Genomic DNA, 25,380 nt, shown 5'->3' with positions numbered 1-25,380 from the left:
AGGCTGCGCCTGAGTATGCCTCTATGGCACAACATGCAGAAGTGACTGAGGGAGGCCAAGACAAATCTGCCTCTCAAGGCCCGTATTGGGCCATGCCGAAAAGGAAGGTCATGGGCTCACCTTCCTGGGCACAACATGTGCACAGCTCAGGCACACAGGTCCGAGCCCCCAAATCCAGCATGCACAGCAACACTGTGCACAGGAAGAGCTTGGGCAAACTCGCCAGGCTGTCCTTTGCTAAATCGCCCCAGAAACACCCGAGGGCCGGTGCCCCTGCGTCCAGGGAGTGGCACACATACACCAGCCTGAACAGGAACAGTGTGGGCATCTCTGCCTCGGCACCTCTGGTGAAGACTCCTGAGGAAGGCCCGCAGGCAGCACACAACAACGTGCAAGGCCTGCCAGCAACGGACCCCACATGCCCAGGGCACATCTCTATCACCCAGGATGAGACCACAGGTGCCTCTGGCCTGGCACCACAGGCCGAGCATCTCCAGGAGAAACTGCAGGCTGGCACCACAGCCTCCACTGCCCTGCACAAGAAAATTCCGTCCAAGAAGAAGGCAACTAGTAAACTCGCCTGTGAATTCCAGGACAAGAAAACCGACGAAGCCTCCCAGGCCAGTGCCACGGTCTCTGTGGGAAAAAGCCACATGCCGCAGGACACAACTGTGGACGATGGTCCTGGGCACCGTTTGGTGACATTTCAGTGGGAGGTCCCGGAGAAGCAATGACCACCCAACAAGGCCAGGACGAAAGCGACAACACCTCTGCATATAAGAGCAAAATCCCACAGGAGAAGGCTGTGGGAGCTCCTGGCCTAGAGCCACAGGCCATGAAACCTGACGTAGATCCATGGGTACAGACCCCGGCCTCCAGTGTGTTGCATAGCAACATTGAACTCGACAAGGCAGTGGTGGGTGACTTCGCGCATTCACCTCATGGACAGAAATGCCAGAGAGCCTCCCAGGCCAGTGCCACGGTCTCTGTGGATAAAAGCCACATGCCACAGGAGACAGTTGTGGACGACTGGTCCTGGGCACCGTTTTCCGACATCCCTGAGGAAGCCCCACAGGCTGCAACTGCAGCCTCCGATACAACACACTGCAAGATCCAAACCACGACAAAGGACGTTTCTGAACCTGCCAGGACACATGTGGAGTTCCCCAATGCTGACTCCAAGTCTAGCTCTCCTGTCTCAGTTACGCACTTCACCGTCCCACAGGAGAATTCTGTGGGCGTAATGATCTCTGCACCTCTTGGTAACACTCCTGAGCAATTCCTGCTCACTGGTGCTCCAGCCTCTTTGTTGCCCCAGGAGGAGAATAAAACTGCTGGTGTTTCTGCCTGGACACCACTTGCACAGACCCCTGAAGAAAGCCCTCAGGAAACAAAGACCCCTGTGGAAGGCCAGCATGACAGAAGCTCCAGCTCTGCAACACACAGCGACAGCATGCAGAAGGCTGCTGGCACACCCACCCGGGCATCACAGGCCCAGACCCCCGTGGAAGGCCTGCTAGTTGGCTCCACCACCTCTGAGGGGTCACACAGGGGCATCCGCAGGAGCAGGAAGGCTGCAGGCAAATATGCCTGGGCGTCACTAGGAAACATCCCCAAGGAAGTCTCTCGGGGAGCAAAGATTTCCATGAAAGCCACACAAAAGAGAGTACCTGACTCCACAGAACATAGGGACACCACGCAGGAGAAAGCTGCTGGCAAACCCACCCAGGGGCCAGATGCCAAAACCCATGAGGAAGGTTGGCTGGTTGGTGCTCAAGCCTCCAGGGCACCGCACAGCAGCATCCCCAGTGGCAGGGCCCTTTCGGCCTTTAGGCGCCTGCGTGTCAATGGGGTCCTGGCTTCCTTTGTGCCCAGGCCAGGGCCTCTGAGAAAGAGCAGGAGACAGAGGAGGGAACCCGAGTTCCCCTTCAGGGTGACATGCACCCACCGCAACCCCATCACCAGTTCCTACAGCTCCACCACAGGGCCCTGGAGGCTCACAGCAATCAGGGCCCGAGCTCCTGTCAATGAATCACAGGCCAAGACCACAAAGGAACGCACTCAGAGGGTCACCCCAGCCTCCTGGGTGTCCCACAGGGATATCCTAGAGGGGCAGGCTGAGGGCAAACCTCTCCAGACAGCACATGCCAAGATGCGCGGATATGGCCTACCAAAAGGCATGAGCCTCGAGGAAGGCTGGGAGGACATGTTCCTTTCCTCAATGGAGTGTATGGACATCATACAGCATGATTCAGGCACACCCACGCAGGCGCCACAGGCCAAGACCTACAAGGAACATCAGCTGCTTGGAGACCCTGCTTCCAGAGTGCCTCATGGCTGTACCTCCCAGTCCGTGGGCCTCAAACTTCCCAAGATGGCTGGTGCCAATGGCCGACTGGCATTTCTCAGAGCACTGCAGCAGGGTCTGCAACAGACTCTTTGTAAGGTGCTGCATTACCTATGGGTCCCATTGGCCCGCCGCCTGGCCTGTGGTCACCAGAGGGCGGCAGTAGGCTGCACCTCAGAGGATAACCTCCCTACAGGCAGCAATGAGGGTTCACCAAAGCCTGGGGGCAACCCCACAGTCCGAGATGGGCAGGGCACGCAGTACTACAACACCCAGGACAGTGGCAATGCCCCTTCTGCCTTTCGGCGCCTTCGAGTCAACGGGGTCCTGGCTTCCTTTGTGCCCCGGTCTGGGCCTCTGAGAAGAACCCCAAATCCTGAGAGACAGAGGAGGGAACCTGAGTTCCCCTTCGGGGTGACATGCCCCAACCACAGCCCCAGCACCAGCTCCTACAGCTCGACCACGGGTCCCTGGATGCTCACAACAATCAGGGCCCGAGCTCCAATCAATGGATCACAGGGTTTGACCCCCAAGGAATGCCCACAGGGAGGCACCCCTGATACCAGAGTGGCCCACAGGGACATCCCACAAGGGAAGACTGAGGGCAAACCTGTCCACACACCACATGCCAAGAACCCTGATGCAGGTTGGCGAGACAGGGTCCCCTCCTGTATGAAACACACCACCAGCCCTCTGAAGGCTGCAGGCCAAGCTGCTGGTGCATCACATGCCAAGTCCTGTGAGGAAGGCCGGTTGGTCAGCGGCCAGGCAGCCAGGGTGCTCCACAGGCACATCCCACAGCAGAAGGCTGCAAGCACTGCTGTGGGGAAGATTGAATTCCTGAAACCTCCTGCACTGGAGCGGGATCCATCCAGGTCCCGGCTGCGGGAGTCCCCTCTGCTGCTGCCCTACAGGAGACGAGAGCCACTCATCCTGCCCGAGGCACCCGACAGAGTCACTGCCAAGGACGTGGACAAGGAACGCTGTGTTGCGAGTCAGTAAATCAACATGGTCCTGAGTGGTAAGCATGGTCCCTGTCCGGCATGCCCCTGCTTCCTGGCCCTTTCCCATTCCCTGTCAGGCATCTGCCCTCCTCCTTGTGCAGGGGTCAGAAGGAAGAGGGCTCCATCCACTCTGGGGCTCCTCCAGGAAGCCTGCCTTGCTGGGCCAGGTCATAAGAACCTGGGTGTCCTTTCCTGGTGGCCAGGGCTGATGACTGTGCTACGAGACCCCAGCTAGTGTCTGGGATGAGGGTTTTGCAAGGTCGTCATGAGTCTGCATTTGAAGGGGAGCCCAGGATACCTCCTACTCCCAGGCAGCAGCCTCGCCCACAGGATGATCAGCTCCCAGAAGGGGCTTCATGGTACCACTTGGTTGCTTGAGGCAGCAGGGCTGGGCCCTGAGTGGTAGCAGAGGGACAGATTTCCTGGGTAGCCCCTTGAAGCCTGAGCCCACAGGATGCCTCTTCCTGCTGCTCTGACCCATGCATGGCAGCCTTGGCTTCCTTTGACCTGAGCACACATATGCACAGGGACATGCAACCTGAGAACTGGATCACTCCACAGTGTAATGATCGCCTGAGAGTTCCAGAAGGACTCACAACCATGGACTGGGGGTCTGCCCCTAGTTTGGGCTCTAGGTGTCAGCAGCAGGCACAGAGGAGCCTGAGCTTTGTGCATGTATACTGTGTGCGATGTCGGCCCTGCAAGGGAGGCAGAAAGTGCTGGAGGAGCAGGCTCCTTGGGGTCACAGAAAAGGCACAGAGTCCTGAGATCAAAGGTCAGCTGATGCTCCAAAGGTTTTCCAGATAATGTATCTTGTGTACAAGGATTTATTTATTTGAAAGGCAGAGTTAACAAGACAGAAACAGAGATCTTTCACCTGCTGGTTCACTCTGCACAGTGGCCACAGTGGCCTGGGCTGTATCAGGCTCCAGCCAGGGACCAGGAGCTGTCCTTGGTCTCCACGTGGGTGTCGGGGACCCTCAGGGCCCTCTGTCTTCCCAGGCTTTCCCAGGTACACCAGCAGGGAGCTCAATGGGCAGTGCTCTGAGCACATCCCTGTAGCTGGCCTAGGCTGCATGACCCTCACTCCAGCCTATCTTCTGGCTTCTCTCATAATTTTTCTCTGCTCTGTTTACAAAGATACCATTTAATTGCCATACAGTAGGGATTTCCCTGATTCTTGGAGGTTTTCTTTTGTCGATTTACTCTGCTGAGGCCTCAAATCTACGTGTTCTGATTTCAAATCTTTATAACTTCTCTGGCACTTTTGGGGCCAAACATTTTATGTTTGCTATGGATACTCTGTGTGATGATTCTTCTTATTCCCATTTCTTAAAATGTCAGCACATTTGCTTTTAAAGGAGAAAAGATGGAGTCATTCATTTATTTATTTGAAGGTCAGTTAGGGAGCGAGAGGGAGAGCCTGAATTTTGCATCTGCTGATTTCCTGCTCAGGTGGCCACAACAGTCAACAGAGCCAGGGTGAAACCAGGAGGCAGAAGTTCCATCTGGGTGTCCCCCGTGGGTGCAAAGGGGCCAAGCGCTTGGCTTTCCCCAGGCTGTTAGTGTGGCGCTGGAACAGAAGTGGAGCAGTCAGGACAGGAACCAATGCCCAGACAGGTGGCAGCACTGCACATGGCCACTTTACCCGCTGTGTCCAATGTTGGATTCTAGCTGCTTTAGAGCACATCATTGTATTATAAAATAAGTGTAATCACTGCCTTTTTCTTGGACTTGTTCAGTCTTCACAAACGGTGTATTAGTGCCATTGTTGGATTGCACTTTTCTCTTTTGCAAATTGCTTTCTATTGATTTGCCTATGTGGGTTTTCTGCTCCTTTTTGTCTTTTGCTTCTTGGTTCTTCCTGTAGTCTCTCTGTCTGTGTTTGTAGATATTTTCCGTGGATTAGTGTAGGCCATTTTCTTTAGGGGGGCCGGCACTGTGCTTCAGCACATTACACCCCATGGAGGCACCGGTTTGAGTGCCGGCGGCTCCACTCTGATGCAGCTCTTGACTGTTGATAGTTTCCTTTGCTGTGTAGAAACTTCTTAGCCTGACAGAATCCCCTTTTGCTTGAATTGCCTGTGCATTGGAGTCTTACCCTGGAAGTCTTTGTCTTATGCCCATGTCGTGAAGCATTTCCATCTCATAATTTGAGGGAATTTAAGATCCTTGAGCAGTTTAGAGTTGCTTTTCGAATAGAATAAGGTGTCTGTTAGGGATCTTCTTGCATACTTCTGCGCAGTTAGGTCCTGTTTCTCAAATTCCCTTTGCTAAGGAGACTGTCCTTTCTCTCTGGATTGACTTCAGTTGGCTTGTCGTCAATGAGTGGGTGAAGATGGTGGGTTCATTTCTGATGTTTTGATTCTGCTCTATCGATGTGGAGGTCAGTTTCTGTGCCAGTACCAGGCTGTTGTGATCACAGCTGCTGTGTAGCACATGTGGAATTCTGCTGGTGTGATGCCTCCAGCCTGTGTTGCTTCACATTGCCGTGACACTGCAGAGTCTCTTGTCTTTCTGCATGAATTTCTAGATATGTGCAGAATGTTACAGGTGTTTTCATTAGGATCAAACTGAATTTGTAACTTGCTTTTGGAAGTATGATCATTTGAATGATATTAATTCCACCAATCACTGAACATGGAAGATTTCTCCGTTTTGTGACGTCTTTCTCTGTTTTTATTCCTCTCTCCCTACCTCCCTCCTTTCCTCCCTGCCTTAATGTTCCTTCCATTCTCTCTCCCTCTCTCTGTCTCTCTTTTCTGGAATTTGCTTTTCTCGGAAAAAGCAGCTTCACAGAGAAGGAGCGACAGAGAAGGATCTTCCATCTGCTGGTTTGCTCCCAAAAGGCCACAAAACCTGGAGCTGAACCAATCAGGAGCTGGGAGCCATGAGTTTTTCCTGAATCTCCCATGTGGGTGCAGGATCCCAAGGTATGAGCCATCCTCATTGCTTTCCCAAGCTACAACAGGAAGCTTGGTGGAAAGTGCAGCAGCCAGGACATGGACTGGCTTGCATATGGGATTCCGGTACTTGATGGCAGAGGATTAGCCAGTTGAGCCATTGCCCCGTCCCCCTTCTGTTTCCATGCTTAAAGGATAGATTGATGTTAGAAAGGAAAGACAGAGATAGATGGAGACATCTCGCATTCACTAACTCACTCCCCCAAAAGCAACAATGAGCCTATCCAAAGCCAGACAGGGAACTTCTTTCTGGGGCTCCTGTGTCTGTGCAGACACCCTAGGACTTGGGCCATCCTCACTGCTTTCCCAGGTCATAAGCAGGGAGCTGCATTGAAACTGGGGCAGCTAGGAGTGCAACAAGCACCCATATGGGATGCTGGTGCTGCAGGCAGAGGATTAGCCTGGGATGCCACTGCGCTAGTCCCCTTCTTTCAATCCTTTCTTTCGTCTTTTGTAATTGGCATGGTAGAGATTCCTCGTATTCTTGGCTAAGTTTATTCCCAGGGATTTAAGCTTTCTTGCAGCTCCTGTGAATCCTAGGAGGTTTTCCTTGTGAGCTGGACAAACGTGTTTCTCAGCGGGTGAGGGTCAAGCGTGCTGTGTCTTTACACCTCCTTGCTGTCATCCTTGCTGTTTTCCTTGTCTGTTCTCAGGGCCCGCATTCCCTCTTGCTGACATCATGGCTGTCAGTCATTTCCTGTCTCCAGGGACTTTGCCCGGGTTTGAGTGCTCCTGTGGGTGAGTGGGTGGGTGCAAAAGTGCTCCCTCTGAGTAGAAACGTCCTTCTGCCCAGACAGGCAAGCAGGGTCAGCTGCAGACCATGCAGGGCTGGGGGCTCTTGGACTCAGTGCTGCTTCCCTGAGGGCGAGATCCTGGGCTCCCCACTGGGGAGCAGCTCACACAGACGTCAGTCCTGCACATGTGGACACATGGTGGGTGTGTACTCCGCAACAGTGACTGCCCTGGTGGCTGCTGGGTGCCCTGGCTGTGGCCATGGTGTGGCCCCAGCTTTGTGTTCACAACCCCTTTGATGCCTCCTCGTGCACTCAGCGCTTGCTGTCTCTCTCCCTTTCAGATGACCATGTTGACAGCCAGATGAGATACATGAATCAGGGAGGCCTCTTCAGGACCCGGCTGCTGTGAGATGACCCTGGCTGGCAGCACTGGCTTCGCTCCGGACAACTGCTTCAACAACCCCATTTCATGCCAGCGCATGCTGGCGTATTCTGATACCTGAATAAGATACTCAAGTTCTCACCGCTAGCCGATTTCTCCCACTGTGTTTACCGTGCCCAAGATGCCATGACATAATTTAAACAACTTTGGCCCCAATCAGCATCCCCTTATCCCAGATACCCACTCCCCTTCTGTTTTGCCTCTATGCCCCCCCAAGTCACAGGTCTGCTGTCTTATTGTCTGTGACAGCCACCATGTCCACGGTGGGCAAAGAGATTTCAAAACCAGTGGTTAAAGCAAATGAAACAAACATGAAAGGACAGAGATAAAATGTGGATTTACTTCAAAGTTACTTTGCCAAAGTCATTAGTCTTGCACATACGGGCACATGGTGGGCATGTTCTCCTCAACAGGGACTGTCCTAGTGTGTGATGGAGGCCTTGACCGTGGCCCTGGTACAGCCCCGGTTTTATGCTTACAACCTCTCTGCTACCTTCTCGTGCACTCAGTGCTGTCTCTCTCCCTTTCAGCTGACTATGCTGACAGCCGCAGGAGATACGCCAAGTGAGGAGGCCTCTTCAGGACACAGCTGCTATGAGCCTGCACCTGACTTCGCTCCGGACATCTGCTGCAGCGACCCGTTCCACACCACTGCCTGCGTGTTCTGATGCCTGAATAAGATGATTCCTCGGCTGATTCCTCGCTGACTCCGGCTGATTCCTCGCAGAGTGCTTGGTCTCTGCCACACCTTGAATGACTTTGGACACTTATCTCAGACACCCGTTTCCCTTCTTTTTTTGCCTCTGTGCCCCACCCTTATGCTCCCGAGTCACCAGTCTGCTTCCCCACTGTCTGTGACAGCCTCACATCCTCACCCAGGCTCTCCCTTTCTCTCCAGCTTCATGGAAGGCGGCCTCCTGTCCTTCTCCTGCACTGGGACTGCCCCAGTGCAGGGCAGGCAGCAGGGCCACAGAACAAAGTCCTGTCCCAGGGAGATGCAGCCCCAGGAGGCGAGGAACTGCCCAGTAGGGCGAGTTTTGCCTAGAGCAGTACACAGAGTACTGGGAGGACAGTGGCACAAGAGCTGCAGGCTGTTTGTGTGTGCCTGGGACGTTGGCCGGGGCTCTGTGGTCAGGCGGCAGTGCCCTAGCCTCCAGCGGGGCAGCAAGGGCAGTGTGGGGAGATCTCCAAGAATCAGGGTCCAGTGCAGCCAGGAACTTGGCACTTGGGCACCAAATCTGTACTCTCTGGGATCATGGGTGGATAGAGGGGGAGGGGCGCCCCTCCTTTAAAGTAGGGCTTCTAAGAGACTCTCTTCTTCCCCTCCAGCCCCTGCTTTGTACCCCTTGTTCAAATGGTTCTATGTGGATGTAGAGGCTGCTCCTTCAAACCTTTTTAGAAAAAGGAGAATAAAATGTTTTCTTAACCTTTTCCAACACTATTGAGATTGATACATGTCTTTATATGTGTAGCATAAGTGAGGGACAGAGGAAGTTCAACAACATTGTACTTTTGAAAAGGATGTATTTATTCATTTGGAAGACAGAGTTACAGTGAGAGCACGAAGGAGAGACAGAGCTTCCATCCACTGGCTCACTCTCCAAATGGCTGCAAGTGTTGGAACGGGCCAGCCCAGAGCCAGCAGCCAGAAGTTTCTTCCAGGTCTCTGTCATGGTGTCAGGGGTCCGAGGCCTTGAGCCATCTTCCTCTGCCTTCCCAGGCACTTTAGCAGGGAGCTGGACTGGAAATGAATTCACTGGGCCTGAAACTGGAGCCCCAGTGGGATGCCAGCCTCCCAGGTGGTGCTTCACTGGCTACAGCATGCCACAACAGCCCGCCAGGATGATTCTACAGGGGAGGAGTTCTAGTGGATGCCTTTCTCTGCCCGCCCTCTCCTGCACTGCCAGCACAGCTGAGAGCCTGGTGCAGTGCCTAGAGATGCAGCACAGTGGCTTGCAAGCAGGAATCCTGGGTCAGCTGCCTGGGACTCACTCATCCAAAGTCGAACACTGGGGCTGGGCAAGGGACTCTGGGCTGAAACAGACACCAGGCCCCTCACTCCCCGCCCTGACCCCCTATCCCTCACTGGACTCCATTCTCCCTGCGCTCCGACGCCCAAACCCAAGGGCCTGAGGCACCTGGCAGTGGCGCTCAGGACCCGAGGCCGAGAGAAGCCAAGGCATGGGGAGCAGAGACTCGTTCTCTCCATGTCCACGCCCAGGTCCCGAGGGTACCCGGATGCAGTCTCCAGGACAGGTGGCCGGCCAGCCAGGGGCTTCCGGGCTGCCCCCTGCACACACGGGACCAGTCCCAAGGCATGCCCGACTAGACGGAAACCTCTGAGGAGCCTTTTCTTGAAGGCCCTAAGCCAAGCTGCTGGAGTGGGGCAGGCAATGGGCTTGTTTGGGCTGAGGTGCTCAGGCCCGGGCTCGTGGTTGCCCAGCACATGGGGCTAGGCTCTACCAGGACTGCACTGGGGCTGGGCACTTAGGCGCACCCATCAGGGGAGCTGGCTCCACATTCAGCTGCCTAGCATCCTCAGGCCCACAGCGTGGGCACCGTGTTCCACTTGACCCCCACACCCTGAGAAACCCTGAGCCAGGGGCACCCACTGTCCTCTTGCCCCCTGGGACCCATCTGTTCTGTGGGGGAGCAGACAGCTGAGCCGCTGTGCGTGCCCCCATTCCCAGCAGACGCCACCCAGGGCACCGGGGCAGCAGGTGCCCACGCAGGGCAGTGGGCCTCACCCTGTGCCCTCCCCAGCCCTGGGGGCTCCTGGGACCTGGACGTGCTGCCACCTGGTGGCCACTGCAGTGTTGCGGCTGTGAGGTCAGCTGCTGCAGGCCTCTCTGAACCGCAGAATGCTCCTGGACCCAGGGAGGAAGGGACCAGCAAAGCGGTGGTGTCTCCCAGGCCCTTTGTGTTTCTGCCCACAGTACCTGAGGGCGCGTCTCCTCCGGTATTTCGCCAGCGCTCGCAGAGGGTTCTTTTCTGGTCTCTGTGTGTCATTTAGGTTGCCTTCTTGGAGAAACAATGGTGCCGCACACTCCCTCCTCCTTCATCTTTTTGTTAATCTGTAATGACTGGCATGCTCTCAGTCCACTTCCTAGTCACAGGCTTAATACTGTAGCAGTGAAGGATTCAGCAGATAGCAAGCAGGAGGAAAGCCACTGCTCCTCAAGAGTATTAGAGAAAGCCTGCAGATAATCGTCAAATCTCTAAATGTCAGTTTTGCTCCTGTAGATTACATTTTTTGTACTATGTATTATATACCACAAATCGGGAAGCATGATACCTGTCTTTTGGGGCTGGCTTATTTCACTAAGCACAGTGGTTTCCAATTGCATCCATTTTGTTGCAAAAGACACAGCTTTATTCTTATTTATGTATTGTATTTTTCCACATTTTCTTTATCCAGCCATCACCTGATGGACATCTAGGTTAAATCCGTACCTTAGCTATTGTGAACTGAGCTGCTGAAAACATAGGGCGACAGATAGCTCTTTCATAAGCTGATTTCACTTTGGGTAAATTCCCATGAGTAATTGTCCTTCCACTCTTAAAGTTGAGTTCTTTTATAGGTATTAGAATAATATTTAGCGTTTGGTTGTAAAAAACCCTTCTTGCTGGCTAAACTATCACAGTGAACATCAATCAATGAAAAGGTGAAGCTTGGCATAAGTCATCAAAGCATACTTGCTCACTAGGCAACTCTGAGTCAGTTCTCTGAGAGGAGAAGGGATGGAATACACATTAGAAAGAGAGCATAGCTATTCTTTGCTTGGGTAGAATTCCTGTAGAGCCCTTTGCATCCGTAATAATGGATTATGAAAACATTGCCTTCTAGATTTTAGGATTAAAGTTTTTAAAAATTGGAAATACTTTTTCCTATGTTTTCACTCTGAGTGGGAAGCTGAGGAGCCTAATGGATGTAGTTTCTGTTTGCTAAGCAATGTGAGATGTTCTGTACTCGTGTTTTCCAATAACAGTTTTTCATATGAACATAAATTACTTGTACATTGATGGTACTTTTCATATAAACTTAATAAGATTGCTAACATGATGTTTTATATTCTTTAATAGGTGGTTTGTGAAGAAGGTGACAAGCTAACCTATTCGAAATATGGACGATTTTGTCACGAGGTCAAAATTAACTATTCTCCGTATGTGAATTATTTCACTAGAGTGTACTGGAACAGATCCTACTTTGTGTATAAAATCAACACTGTGATATCCTTCCAGTCTTGAAAAATAACAGGGCCTTCATTTTGAAGACTTGTGCCACGTGAAATAAAGTGATTTTCTTCTGTCTGCGTGGGGTCTGTTGCAGATTGCAGTATGGACATCTGAAACACTGCTGCTTTTCTCCCCGCCTGCTCTTAACTGGAGCCAGAGTCCTGTGGGAACCAGCTCAAGTGTTACTGTCCTTCGGTAAAACATCACATCTAGTGCTCTGCAATTTCCAGAGAAACATCTTTCTCACTATTACAAGGTGTTTAAAGATTTTACGTATTACAGCAGTTTCCACATAAATCTTCCTTTTACCATGACGTAGATCTAGATTTTGAATTTTTTTCAAGATCAGGGTTATCTCCTTGATGCAACATTTAATAAAAACTTAATTGACGTAATTATACAATAGAAGGAAAGAATTATTCTCACCCTGACCAAGTTTCTGAAGGTGTTTAATGGCTTGTAACAATTGAAATTTCATGACAAAAGCTAATGTGATATGTGGAAATGAGATAAACGGAAATGATATAAAAGAAAATGATGTTTAAGGCTGTATGTACAGACATATCTGGAAGCCTCTGTCGTTGCAGCGCCCATCATGTGCTGCGCAGCTACGTGAGCACTTTTTCAGGTCTGTATAGTGCATGGCATTGCGCTTTTTGTTTTATGATCACCTGTTATGTGATTACCTTGTTTTACTTATGTCTGCTAATTTGATAGCAATATGATCATGATAAAATAATAATTCTTGTTACCTCTCTATATTTTTTAAAACAAAAATTGTTCAGGTCTTTAAAAATATATGGGTGTGGGATAATTTATTCATGTGTTTTATACTGAAACATTAAGTAAAAAATTAGCAGAATAAACATGTACACCAAATGAGCAACAGTTTTGGGAGATGTATGCAGATACTATATTAAACATACCTCTGCATACAGGTATTATAAAACACAAGTGATATTTATGAAACTGTGATGCAATTTTCAAAGTGATAAACAAAATGACACAATAAAATTTACAACACAGTTTCACAGTCTAAAATATTATGTTTCTAATTGTATTCTTATCATTTATTAAAGGACACCTTAAAATAATTTGTTTGTTGAAGAAACTCAAGACGGATATAACTATACACATATACTTTTCATAACATGAAGTGCATGTTCGTTTCACCTGTGAGTTTTCATCATTTTTCTGGCTGGAGAGAGCACTGTGGTGGTCCCGCCACTGAGTTCTAAATTCCTGCTCAGCAGAAAGGAGCCTTTCTGTGGTCTTTGTTTTCTGCATATGTGCCTTTTGACAGTGTGTGCATTCTTAGACTGACTCTAGGAAGCTTGCCCTTTTGAAGCTGGAAACTATTGGATGTTGGGGTTAATGTAAGTCATCCATAAGTTGGACTGGTTCCCATTTCATCTATGGCTTTTGATCCTAGACAGTAAGATAGCTGCAGGCAGCATGCCCCAGGCCGACCCTCTGTCTCAGGGGTGAGACCATAATGAGGGAAGGCGTCAGGAAAGTCAGTCATACTGTAGTACTTAAGGCTGGAGCATGTGAGAGAATGTGAATTTACAAGTCAGCTCGGGTGTTCTGCCAGGGGAAATTGGACCCTTTTTTTTTTAATGTAGTATGAAATCTTGGAGTTTTTATTGATTTATATCATGACCACATGTGCTGTTATTAGATTTGGTTTTTTTATTAGTAAGTTTCTTTTGCTTCTGTCAGCTTATTTTGTAAACAAAATAGATTTGATATTTTCTATTGAATTTTTCAAATAATGAATTTTTCACTCAGCATCAGTAGAAAAGTTAGATTTTAAGTGTGAGTGGTAATATTGGAAATGAGAGATAAGCTTGACTGCTTCTGTTTCAATCGCAGTTTAGACACCAGTACTAGGAAACTTGAAGTAGGAAGGTTACGGTTCGGTTCCTTATTTATAGAATAACACATGATTTAGGATAATGCAAGCAATGTGTAACTTGCAGTAGTTAAGGTTAACGGGAAAATCTGTGAGAGGAATAGGTCTAGATTTAGAGGGGATGGAATTGATCAAAGAGATGCAAAACCCACTCTACCCTTGATATTGAAACAAGTGCCTTAACTTCTTTATTTATAAGTTTACTTTCTTGTTTTGTGGTTTTAGACAGCAAGACATTCTGAGATCAATTTTGCTAATTTTTACCTCATTAATAAGTCTTTTACCATCCTGTAGCCACTGTTCCTGCTAACCCAGGAATCAGCAAAACTTTGTTAAGTGTAGGGGTGGGATTTCCAGCCTAGCTTCTAAAATACCAAATGATTCAACAAATGAAACTTGTTTGAATGATAAGGCCTGTGGTGCTGACTCTGCAAACATGTAACTTGGCGTCTGTATCATGGTGCTTTTTGTTAGACTGGAAGAGTTTGCCGCATACGTAGGAACGGTCAGACAGCTAACACATACAGCATTGGTCCAATATGATCATGTTGCCTTGTGATGTCATAGCTGGGTGGGTTTGTGAAGGTAGACTGTATGGTTTTCACACACAGGGAGGTAGTCCAACAGCTCCTTTCCCAGGACGTGTCCTCAGTGGCCCCTGTGCTATACCGGAGCGCTTTCCTCTTCACTCCTTTCTGTGTGTGTAGACGGCCATCTACTTTCCAGGATGTTAACCCACATTACCAGTAGCATCAGCGTTGTGGTACGTTCCCACACTGTCCAGACTAAAAAAAATGTAGAAATGGAACTTGAAATGTGCTGTACATTGCAATTGAAAAATATGTTTTGAAAGAATATTGTTTCTTGAAGGACACTGTGAGTAGCCATCTTAAATGGGTTGTTTGATAGAAATGAGTTGTTTTGGATGTTTTCTGTTGTTGAACCGTTTAAACATTTAATGCCTTTATGATAAAAGCAGTGCCTTTCTTTATATAGTTGGTGGGTTTTTGAAAGTTGATTTTTTTGGTAAATTTGTTTTTAATGCGTGAGTATTCAAAAGGCATACATTTTTAATTGTTTGCATATTTAAGAATGTTTTATAAAGTAAATAAGTACTTACGGATTTACATGTCAATATATTCTCTCCACACGAGCACATATATGCATTTTCTGCAAAAATGCCCAGAGGATTTTTTTTTAATTTTTTATTATTTTTAATTCATTAATTACATTATATTATGTGACACAGTTTCATAGGTACTTGGGTTCTCCCCACCCCTCCCCAAACCCTCCCACCATGGTGGATTCCTCCACCTGGTTGCATAACCACAGCTCAAGTTCAGTTGAGATTCCCCCATTGCAAGCGTATACCAAACATAGAGTCCAGCATCTTATTGTCCAGTCAAGTTCAACGGCTTCTTATGTATACCCTCTCTGGTCTGAAGACAGAGCCAGCAGAGTATCATCCCAGTCAATTGAAAGCTCCAACATACCATCAGCAAAAATTTACATCATTATGGAGTAACCAATATGTTAAAAGTAAATGCAAGGGGCTCAGCAGCGTGGCCTAGTGGCTAAGGTCCTCGCCTTGATCTCATATGGCTGCTGGTTCTAATCCCGGCAGCTCCACTTCCTCTCTCTCTCTCCTCCTCTCAGTATATCTAACTTTGTAATAAAAATAAAATAAATCTTAAAAAAAAAACAGTAAATGCGAGTTCTTAACCACCTTCTGTAACCACCTCATTGACATTTCAATTTTAGTTTATACACAACATATAACATACATAACATAACATGTTATACATAACATCATATCATCTTAAATTAAGGCAAACATGTGGTATTTAACCTTTTGAGATTGGCTCATTTCCCTTAGCATTATGGTTTCCAGTTCCTGCCATGACCTTTCAACCCCCAGTCCCATCTTAGTACTACCATCTTAGGGTGTGAGCGCCCAGGCCATGTGTGCAGGGACAGACAACTCCACCTCTGCAACCCTTAAGGGAGTTGACAGGTGGCTGGGGTGACGGGTGGGTGAGATGACAGGCGGGTAAGATGAGAGGTAGCGGAGGTGACAGATTGGAAACGAGAGAGGTGGGTTAGTTGCAGGCAGATTATAGTGACTGCCCTTTCTGCTTGCAATCCAACTCAGATGATCGGCGGGAGAGAGCAGCAGCTCCTGTTTGGGCAGCCCTGTACCTCCTGCAGGGCTTGCTCTGCCACAGTACATAGCGCATGTCCCCTGCTGTTTCTCCCTCCTGCACCCTCAGTGACAAGTGGGGACCCTGGGATGGCCAGAGTGGGAGAGACTTCCAGCCTGATTCCTCAGAGGCCAGAGCTGTCCTTTCCTCCTGGGATCCTCCTCTCAGCTTGGGAGCATGCCAGGAGGGCTCACAGTACTGTCCACACATGAGGAACCTAGGCTGCAGGCTTGTCAGCAGCAGGTGGCCACAGCTGGGCAGCATGAAGGCCATCAAGAACCATTTCAAGTCCTGGCCTTCCCGCTGGGCCCAGGGAGCTGCCTTCCCTTCCCTTCCCCCAGCCTCCAAGCCTGCTTGTCCCAGTTCCTCTGCTTCCAGCCAGACTTCTAGGAGCAGAACTGGGGTCATGGGCTGGCCATACCATTGCTGCCTCTCTGGACTGTACCGGAGACTCTGAGGAGCTACCCAGGAAGCACACTGTCCAGTGCACACTGCAGTACAGAGAGCACTGAGCTGGCTGAGGGAGTGGCCGAGGGTCTCAGGAGTGTCCCAAGCTGCTCCCCGCTCTCTCACCTACATCCCATGCCTCCACACAAGAAACGACCAGGCCTAAGGATGCCCTCTCTGGTTTCAACAGCTCTGGAAGGCCTCCCCGCAGGAAGGACACAATAGACCCAGTATACAGGAAGCAGAGAACGAAGCCAGAAGCGAGTAGAAAGCCTGGGTCCTCCAAAGGCCTCTCCATCCCCAGGAATGGGGCTTCATGGACAGGTGCCAGGGCGGGAGACAGGATGAAGCCCAACTCCCTGCAGGCCAGGAGGGCTGGAGCAAGGTTCTCATGCCACTTGGTGAGATGCAAGGCGCACCAACGCCCTGGGAGACAGGGCAGGCATACAGACAAGTGCTTCTCCTCTCTGGATCTCGGTCGGGATCCCTGGCTTCGGTGATGCCGCCTGAGCCCGAGTCCACGGCGCCAAACCGGCAGCGTCCCACAGCAGCCGGGCCCCTCACTATCACGCCCGCCACGGGGACCCCACGCGCGCTGGGCGTGCCAGCTCTGTCCTGCGGCCCACCCGCCTCGCTCTGGGCGCGCGCTGCTCAGAACGTTGCCAAGGGAAACGTCTCGGAGCTCCCAAGAGCTTAGGAGGCCTAGACTCAGACAGCCCGCTGTGCGTCTTGAGGGCCAAGACAAGGGCCACTCAGCTTCATCGCCCAGTGCCCCTGCTCCCCCCGCACTCTGGTCTCTGAACCGAGTTTGCAGGTCATTGGGGATCTGCATCTCAGGGCTTCCCCCACCATCTCTGACCCTGCTGTTTTTCTCGGTGGTTCCCATCCCATGGGCAGCGATCCCTGGGGCTGCAGCTTACTCCAGGCACACTCCGGGGCGGCTTCTCGGAGGAGGCGCTAGGAGGAGGAAGCTGGTGCTGCTTGAGGCCGTGCCCGCGGGGCCACCTGCCTTGGTGCTGCTCAAGATGGCCGCTGCCAAGGGCCGTCTTGTGATCCGCGCGGCCCTGCAGCAGGCTCTGCTGTGCGTGTGGGTCTTGCTGGCAGCGCTCCTTGCGAGGTCTCAAGCTAGAGTGCTCCGTAGCAGGGCGCAATTGAAGGGTGCTCGAGTTAGAGCCCGGGAGGAGGCAGCGAAGCCTGCGAACAGTCTCACCTTTACGGGCAGGCATGGCACTCAGCACAGCAGTTCCCAGGCCAGTGACAGCACCCCTGCGTCGGCCTTCAGGCGCTTGCATGTCAATGGGGTCCTGGCTTCCTTTATGCCCAGGCCGGGGCTTCTGAGAAAGACCCCGAATCCCAAGAGACAGCAAAAGGAACCCAAATTCCCCTTCAGGGTGACATGCACCCACCGCAACCCCATCACCAGCTCCTACAGCTCCACCACAGGGCCCTGGAGGCTCACAGCAATCAAAGCCCGAGCTCCTGTCCGGGGGTCAAAAGGCAGGACCCCTGAAGAACCCACTCAGAGGGTCACCCCGGCCTCTAGGGTGCTCCACAGGGACATCCCACAGGAGAATCCTGCAGCAGCTCCTGAGGGAAAGCTTGAATCCCAGAAACCTCCTGCACTGGAGCGAGACCCATCCAGGCCCCGGCTGCGGAAGACCCCACTGCTGCTGCCCTACAGGAGACACGAGCCGCTCATCCTGCCCGAGGCCCCAGACCCCGGCTACAGAGTCACCGCCAATGACGTGGACAAGGAACGCCGTGCTGCGAGCCAGTGGATCAACAGGGTCTTGAGTGGTAAGCATGGTCCCTGTCCTCCACCCCACTGCCTGGGTGCCCTTTCCCACTCCTCCTTCTGCAGGGGACAGGCAGAGGCAGAGCTCTGGCCTGCTCTTGTTGCCTGGGGGTCTGCCACTCTTTGGCCTTAGAGGATGAGCCCCTGGTGGGTGCATGTGCTCTGTGTGCCGGGTTGGCTCTGCAAGGGAGGCAGAAAGTGCTGGAGGAACAGGCTCCTTGGGGTCACAGAAAAGGCACAGCGTCCTGAGATCAAAGGTCAGCTGATGCCCCAACAGCTTTCCTCATAATGCCATTTGTGAAGAAGCATTTACTTATTATTTTATTTGAAAAACGGAGAGAGAAATCTTTGACGTGTTAGTTCACTCCCCAGATGGCCAAGCCTGGCCAAGCTGGGCCAGGCTGAAATCCAGAGCATAGAACTTCTCATTGGTCTCCCACATGGATACAGGTATCACCTAAAAAATCGAATCAACCTTTGGAGGCTTTCCTGGATGCGCCAGCAGGGAGCTGGTCGATAGTGGAACTCCAGGACTGGAACTGGGGCCCATATGGGATGCCAATGCAACAGGTCATGTCTTAAGCTAGTACAGACCCTTTAGTTTCATTCACATTGGTAGGAATGTGTGCAGTCCCCTGGGAAATACTTAAACAATCTCATGGGAGACCTTGACCAAGCAACCTTCCCTGCAGGCTGGAGTGTGCGATTGCGCTATGCTTTCACTCCCCAGGAGGTGGCATCAGTGAGATCCCTCCTGCATCAGCTGGCAGACAGATGTGGAGTGAGCTGGGCTGCAACATCTCCAGGCTGCAGGACCTTCGGCCCCATGGACTCCTGGGGCTGCTCTTGGATTACTTCATGCTTGGTTGTGGACTGAGCCTGCTGTGTGGGCCACAGGACAGCGTGTCGTCTTCTCTGTCACAGAGCATGGACACGGTGATGGTTGAGTTTATAGAAAGCTGAATGAGTCAGACTTTACTGTGTGTCAGGCATCCCAGGACCCCACCCAAGGCCCCTTCACCTTTCCCTGCCTGCTTGCTGGAGGGCGCCCAGTGCTGCCTCCTGGTCCCTGCGGACCCAGAGTGTGAGATGGAGGCCCAGGCCCAGGCTTCCTCCTCCTGCTGACCCTTGCTATGATTGGGGCTCACGGGGGAGTTGGTGTGGACAGTGCAGAAGGTCTGCACACACTGAGCCCTGAGACACGGCCTCTGTGAGCACCCACAGGACAGTGGTGGAACAATCCCACTGCCACCTGCTGCCCCACACGCTGTGGACCTGAGCCAGGGCTCCCGTGTTCCAGCTATATTCCCTTTCTCCTCGGCATTGACCTGTAACTCCACGATGTTTCAGCATCATGTCTGCACGCTGCCAGTTTCCTGCAAAGCTCTGCTTGCATCTTCTCTGGGGCTTTCCTACCTGTGGCTTTGTCTCCTGTTTTTACAAATTGTATTTGAGGTTAGGGATTTACAAAAAAAAAAAAAAAAACCAAAAAAAAAAAAAACCCAAAAAAAACAGTGTGATGGGGCCAGGGGCAGAGACTGAGAGAGGTCATCTGTCTGCCCGTTTATTCCCCAGTGGCCACAAAAACAAGGGCTGGGCCGGGTGAAGCCAAGATCCAGGAATTCCATCCTGGTCTTCCAGGTGGGTAGCAGGGGGACAAGCACTTGGGCCATCCCCTGCTGTTTTCCTAAGCACATTAGCAGGGAGCTTGATCAGAAGCAGAGCAGCCGGGCCTTGAACCGGCATCCACATAGGATGCCAGCATCACGGCAGCGGTTTAGCTTGCTGTGCCACAGCAGCAGTGTCCTTGTGAATTCTTCGCGGTTCGCTCTTGTGCCTCCTGAACATGCGTGCTCCTTCTTTCTTCTCAGCACATCTTTACACTGGAGCCCCACGAGAGGCTTTCCCTGCTTTTCCTGCTCCCGTTCCAGGAGCATGGATTTCACAGTCGAGGTCTGGGGACTTGCACGCGCTCACACCTGTGGAGGAATGACTGCTTCCAAACGCTTGCTGGAGACAGCTGGAAATGTGTGTGTGCGCACTGCCCACTTGTAGCATGTACCTCTATTTCTGCTCCCACCTCTGCATGATGTGGTGTGTGTACAGGGGTCCATGACAGTTCATTCTCCACACAGCAGCACTACTTGGGGTTGGGCCAGGCTGAAGCCAGGAGCCAAGAACCCCCACTAGGCCCTCCTGCAGTGGTGACACGGTCCCCCAGTCATGAAGACCAGCATCCAGTGTGTTCCCAGGAGCATTAACAGAGACTTGAATCAAAAGTGGAGTGACCAGGTCTGAAACCAGCACTCTGATGTGGGATGTTAAGTGTGGTAGGTATACTCTGCTTCAGTGCTGGCCCCATATTTGTCTTTATATTGTCTAATCATATTCTGACTTTAAACCACTCTGCTGCCTGTGGGCGGGGAGGTTGGGTGAGAAAAAAGGGCTCGATGCTGTTGCTGCTAGGGCTACTGGCACTGCGTCCTGGTGGCCTGGGGCTGGAGCATGGGCTCTGTCAGTCTGATCCTGTCCATTCCCCTGGGACACAGAGCAGCTTCCTCTGCCGGTCTTCACTCACAAGTGTTCCTGGGTCACGGACCTTTCTGGCACACCACATCTGTGGTATGTGTGGTACTAAAGCATCAGTGACAACCTGGGGAACCCGTCTTCTGCCACTTGTTGATCTATCGGTCCCTGGGCAGTGAGTGTCAGCCGCACAGAGCTGCCAGGCATCAGCTGAAGCAGAGGGGCGCAGTTGCAGGTTGGTCCGCAACATCATGTCCTGCACTGCTTCCAGAGACGCACCTGCCGCTCTTGAGTGCCTGTCCCCAAGAAGCCTCCAGGCTGATTTTCTGACAGGGTCACTCTGCCCCTTGCTACATGGTCCTCCCAGAGGTGCAGGCACAGCGAGAATACTGAGTTATTCCCATGCTATTGTTCTCTTTCCTTTTAGCTTCTTTTCTTTTCCTTTTTTTGTTTTTGTTAGCTAGACATTTGTGTTTCTCAATGGGTGAGGGTCAAGTGTGCAGTGTTCTTACATCTCTTTGCCTCCTTGCTGTGTTCCTGACCTGTTCTTGATTCCTGCATTCAATCTTGTTGACATCACAGCTGTCAGTCATTTCCTGTCTTCAGGGACTTTTTACTGGGTTTGATTTCTCATGTGGGTGAGTGGTGGGTGTAAAGTGTTCCTGCTAAGTAAAAATGTCCCTCTGCCCAGAAAGGCATGCAGGGTCAGACACAGATGCAGGTCTGGGGGGTCTTGGACTCAAAGCTGCTTTTCTGGGGATGAGATCCTATGCTTTGTGTTGGGGAGCTACTCATGCAGACATCGGTCCTACGCATATGGGCATGTGGTAGGTGTGTTCTCAACAGGGACTGCCCTGGTGGGCATTGGGGACCTTGGCCATGGCCATGGTGCAGCCCTGGCTTTGTGCTAACAGCCTCTCTGATACCCTCTTGTGCACTCAGTGCTGTCTCTCTCTCTCTTTCAGATGACTATATTGACAGCCAGATGAGGTATGCGAATCGAGGAGGCCTCTTCAGGACACGGCTGCTGTGAGCTGGCTGGCAGCATCTGGCTTTGCTCCGGATAGCTGCTGCAGCACCCCCATTTCATGCCGGCATATGCTGGCATGTTTTGATGCCTGAATAAGATGCTCATTTAAGTTCTTACCACTGGCTGATTTCTCTCACTGTGTTTAGTGTGCCCACAGCACCATGTCACGACTTGACACTCTCTTGGTCACAATCAGTGCCCCCTTATCCCAGACACCTGCTGCCCTTCTATTTTACCACTGTGCCCCCCGAGTCATCAGTCTGCTTTCCAACTGTCTGTGACAGCCTCATGTCTCATCCAGCCATCTCCCTTTCCCACAAGCTTCATTGAAGGTGGCCTCCTGTCCTTCTCCACATGGGCAGGGTTGCAATGCAGGGCAGGCTGCAGGGCTGCGGAACAAAGTCCTGTCCCAGGGAGATGCAGCCCCATGAGGGGAGGAGCTGCCCAATGGGGCGAGTTTTGCCTACAGCCGTGGGCAGAGTCCAGGGAGGACACAACACAAGGGGCACTGGTTGTTTGTGGCTGCAACTGGGACCCTGTTGAGGGCTCTGTGGTCTGATGGCAGTGCCGTGGTGCCTCCAGGGGATGGGAGGGATGCTGGGGGGAGGTCTCCAAGAACCAGTGTTCAATGCAACCAGGAACTTGGCACTTGGACTCCAAACCTGTTCCCTCTGGAATCAGGGGTGGATAAAGGGGGAAGGGTGCCTAGGAGTCATTCTCCTTCTCCTCCAGGCCCTGCTTTGTGCCCAGCATTCAAATGACTCCATGGGAATGGAGAGGCTGCTCCTTTTGAAGGTTTTCTGGAAGAATTAGAATTAGAGGAGAAGCAGGGGCTTGAAACCAGAGCCTCTGCGATGGGATGTGCGTGTCCTAAGCAGTGGGTGCCCAGCCCAGTTGGCATGTCTGTCGAGCGAGATCCAGGTTCTGTCCTCAGCCTCGCTCAAGGGCACAGTGCTGCAGGGCACAGTGTTCCAGGAGCACTGGCTGTGGAGTCCCAACCTGTGACCCTCCAAACTCGGAGAAACTGTCAGCCAGGAGCACCCACTGTCCTCTTTGCCCCCTGCAGCCTGTCTGCCCTAATTCACCTAACAAGGCTGCAATTGCTGGTGCAAAGAGTCCCTTCTTTGGTGCAGATTGGGGGAGCTTTTCTAGATGCCCCAGGGAGAGGGCCAGGAAGCACATAATAAGGTCATGAACAAGGCAGGGAAACTCCCTGTTGGCCTCCTGCCCTTCTCACACATGTGGGCCAGTATCGATCTAGGTAGTAAGAGTTAGGTAAGGCCAGTTATGGTCCGACTTGTGACCAGGGGCCACTCCTCCAAGGTGGGGACGGCTGAAGGAAGGACCTCTTTTGGATGGGACCGGCAGGCTGTGTGATTCTCATCTGGAGGGCGGGTCACTCCCAGGGGCCAGTTGTGCTTTGTTTATGTTTGTCTCTGTTTTTACTTGTTTGGCTTCTTGGAAGCCAGCCTCTGTTACAGCAGCTGTGTATGCACTGCCCTGGCTTTTTGTGTGAAACAGGTGCTATGTGGGGGTGGCTGCCCTTGCTGCACGTCAAATAGCTCTCAGTCCTTCCAGAGAGGATCAAGCATGTCAGTTCACCTTATCCCACCTATACCCCCCAGATGGCCACAACAGTCAGAGCTGCGTCAAGCCAATGCCAGTTTTCTCCAGCTTACCCACATGGACAGCAAGGACCCAAGCCCTCCGGCCATCCTCAACTGCTTTTCCCAGGCCATTAGTGGGCAACTGGATTAGAAGTGGAACATCTGGGATATGAACCATTTCCCAGATGAGATGCCAGCACTATAGGCAGTGGCTTTACTCACTGTGCCACATTGCTTGCCCAGCAACATTACAAGGTGTAGTAGGGTGAATATATCTACCAGTCAGGCTTGATGGGTGTCTCAGTGGAGGACTGACTGTGGTAGCAGCCTGGATCCACCTATCACTTTACAGATGGGGAGAAGGGGTAAGGGGTGGAGTCGGCAACTGGTGGAAGTGGCGGAGTGCAAAGGCAGCCTAGGGGTGAAAGGGCTGAGTGGGAAGGAGCCAGAAAGTGGTCTGGAAAGAAGGGATACTTTCTGGGAAGGTGGTTGTCAGGAGTGTGAATAGGTATCGAGGGGAGAGAATTAGGGAATGTGGGGAGGGGAATGAGAGGTAGGCGTTGTAGCATGAGGAAGGTTTTCCGCTGGGTGACAGGCATGGTTAGGTGGAGGACCAGGTTGGCAGATCCAAGCCTGGCAAGGCCTGGCAGCCCAGAAGGTAGGCTCTGACTGCATCTCAGGAGGCAAGCCTGACATGTGACATAGTGAAGGGCAGCTATGGAGAAGTACCTGGACGTAGGGCACCTCAGACCATTTCCCATGGTGTCTGAGGCAGTTGTCCAAGTGTCAGAGAACTGAGGGATCAACAGTCCTCTTTGGGGCCATTGACTGTTGGGTAGGGGTGTGTGCACTGGAGTGGAGCTGCATTCTAGAGTCAAGAATAGAAGGAGGAGAAAGAGAGAAGCGCATCTGTGGAATGTTCCTCTACCTCAAAACAGTGGGAAAAATATCCCAAGCCCAAGGGTCCCCACCAGGGCCAGATGGACCTTGACCCAGACAGATGCAGCAACAGGTGCAGCGAGACCCTCACACAGGACTCCAGAGAACTCATCTGTGTCCTGGGATTGGGACAGGCCAAGAAGCAAGAGAGAGGTGGAGGTGCTCCAGGGACAAGTCACCTGGAAGTCACCTCCTGGGTTACAGGACCAAATGTTCTATTTCAGGAGTTGGGCTGTTCTACACTGGGGTCTGTAACATAGCAGCAGATGACTTGGGCTGAGCAGAGATGAATTTGCAGCAAACACTGAGGGAAGATCCAGCCTCTCTGCCAAGCAAAGGAGTTGGGCATTTAGACCGAATGGAAAGTAGTGAAGGAGAAGACTGGCCTGTGTTTGACACATGAAAGGAAAGTACACTTTAAGAGGGAGGTTTACTCTCCACTCTCCTAATAATGCAACTCTGTGGGGACAGAGGTCCTGTGAGGGAAGTCAAAAGACAGAAACTCTGCTGTGAATTTCACACAATTCATACTCTCTGGAAACACCCACACCACATCCATCTTCAGATGAGGCCATGAGCAAAGTGTATCCTCTCCCCTGCAGAGAAGGGAACCTCCCTCCTGGTGAGGGCTTCTTTGCACTGGGAACAGTAGCCACAGAAATCCTTGCACCAGTGTCCTGGGTTTGCATGCTGACATACACTTCTGTGGGCTTCCAAGCCAGACCAGAACCCCGCGGGGCTGCTTCTGTGGGCTGCTGGGCGCTGCTGGCAGCCGTGATGCTTCTCTGAGTCTGCTGTCTAGACTGCTTCCCCAGGTGGGAGTGGCTCTCCCCCTGAACTCCCTCTGTCACCACTGAATACCTCCAATGCTGTTCTTACTATCAGCTCATTTGGGCTGTGGAGTGCCAGGGCCAGTTTTGAAACCGTTCCCTTAGAAGGAGGTCCATAGGAAGGCATGTGGGATGATGCAGCAGAACCATCTCCTTGTAGGTCAAGAAGATGAAAGCAGACAGGAATTTTTAGGAACCTAATCATGATGAAGCATGTGGGTTGGATCTATTGTGTTAGAAGTTGCTTTGGCCACTTAGGATCTCTTTTTGAAGCCCAAAGGACTTTGTTGTTATAACCAGCCCCCTATCTGGAAGTGCCCCAACTTAATCAATGCACCACGGGCTTCTTGCAGGTTGAAGCTGG

General features: G+C 51.6%; 2 protein-coding genes across 2 annotated transcripts in view; both read left to right on the top strand.

Annotated features, from left to right (window-relative positions):
• PROP1 (PROP paired-like homeobox 1) overlaps nt 1-25,380 on the top strand; it is an 89,883-nt gene that overhangs the window by 50,692 nt on the left and 13,811 nt on the right. The window lies entirely within an intron of this gene.
• LOC131481119 (putative POM121-like protein 1) lies at nt 17,315-21,756 on the top strand. The gene is made up of 2 exons (XM_058668414.1): nt 17,315-18,086; nt 21,576-21,756. Exons 1-2 carry the CDS (start codon nt 17,315-17,317, stop codon nt 21,641-21,643), a joined length of 840 nt encoding a protein of 279 aa, XP_058524397.1. The 3' UTR covers nt 21,644-21,756.

This window comes from Ochotona princeps, chromosome 9 (assembly GCF_030435755.1).
Source record: "Ochotona princeps isolate mOchPri1 chromosome 9, mOchPri1.hap1, whole genome shotgun sequence".
Classification (NCBI taxonomy): Eukaryota; Metazoa; Chordata; class Mammalia; order Lagomorpha; family Ochotonidae; genus Ochotona; species Ochotona princeps.
This window is presented reverse-complemented; position numbering and strand designations above follow the sequence as displayed.

Bases quoted from the DNA above. Each gene is read 5' to 3' on its own strand.
- LOC131481119 (XM_058668414.1), top strand. From the start codon at position 17,315: ATGGCCGCTGCCAAGGGCCGTCTTGTGATCCGCGCGGCCCTGCAGCAG. The intron at 18,087-21,575 runs GTAAGCATGGTC...TCTCTCTTTCAG, and splicing joins GATCAACAGGGTCTTGAGTG to ATGACTATATTGACAGCCAG.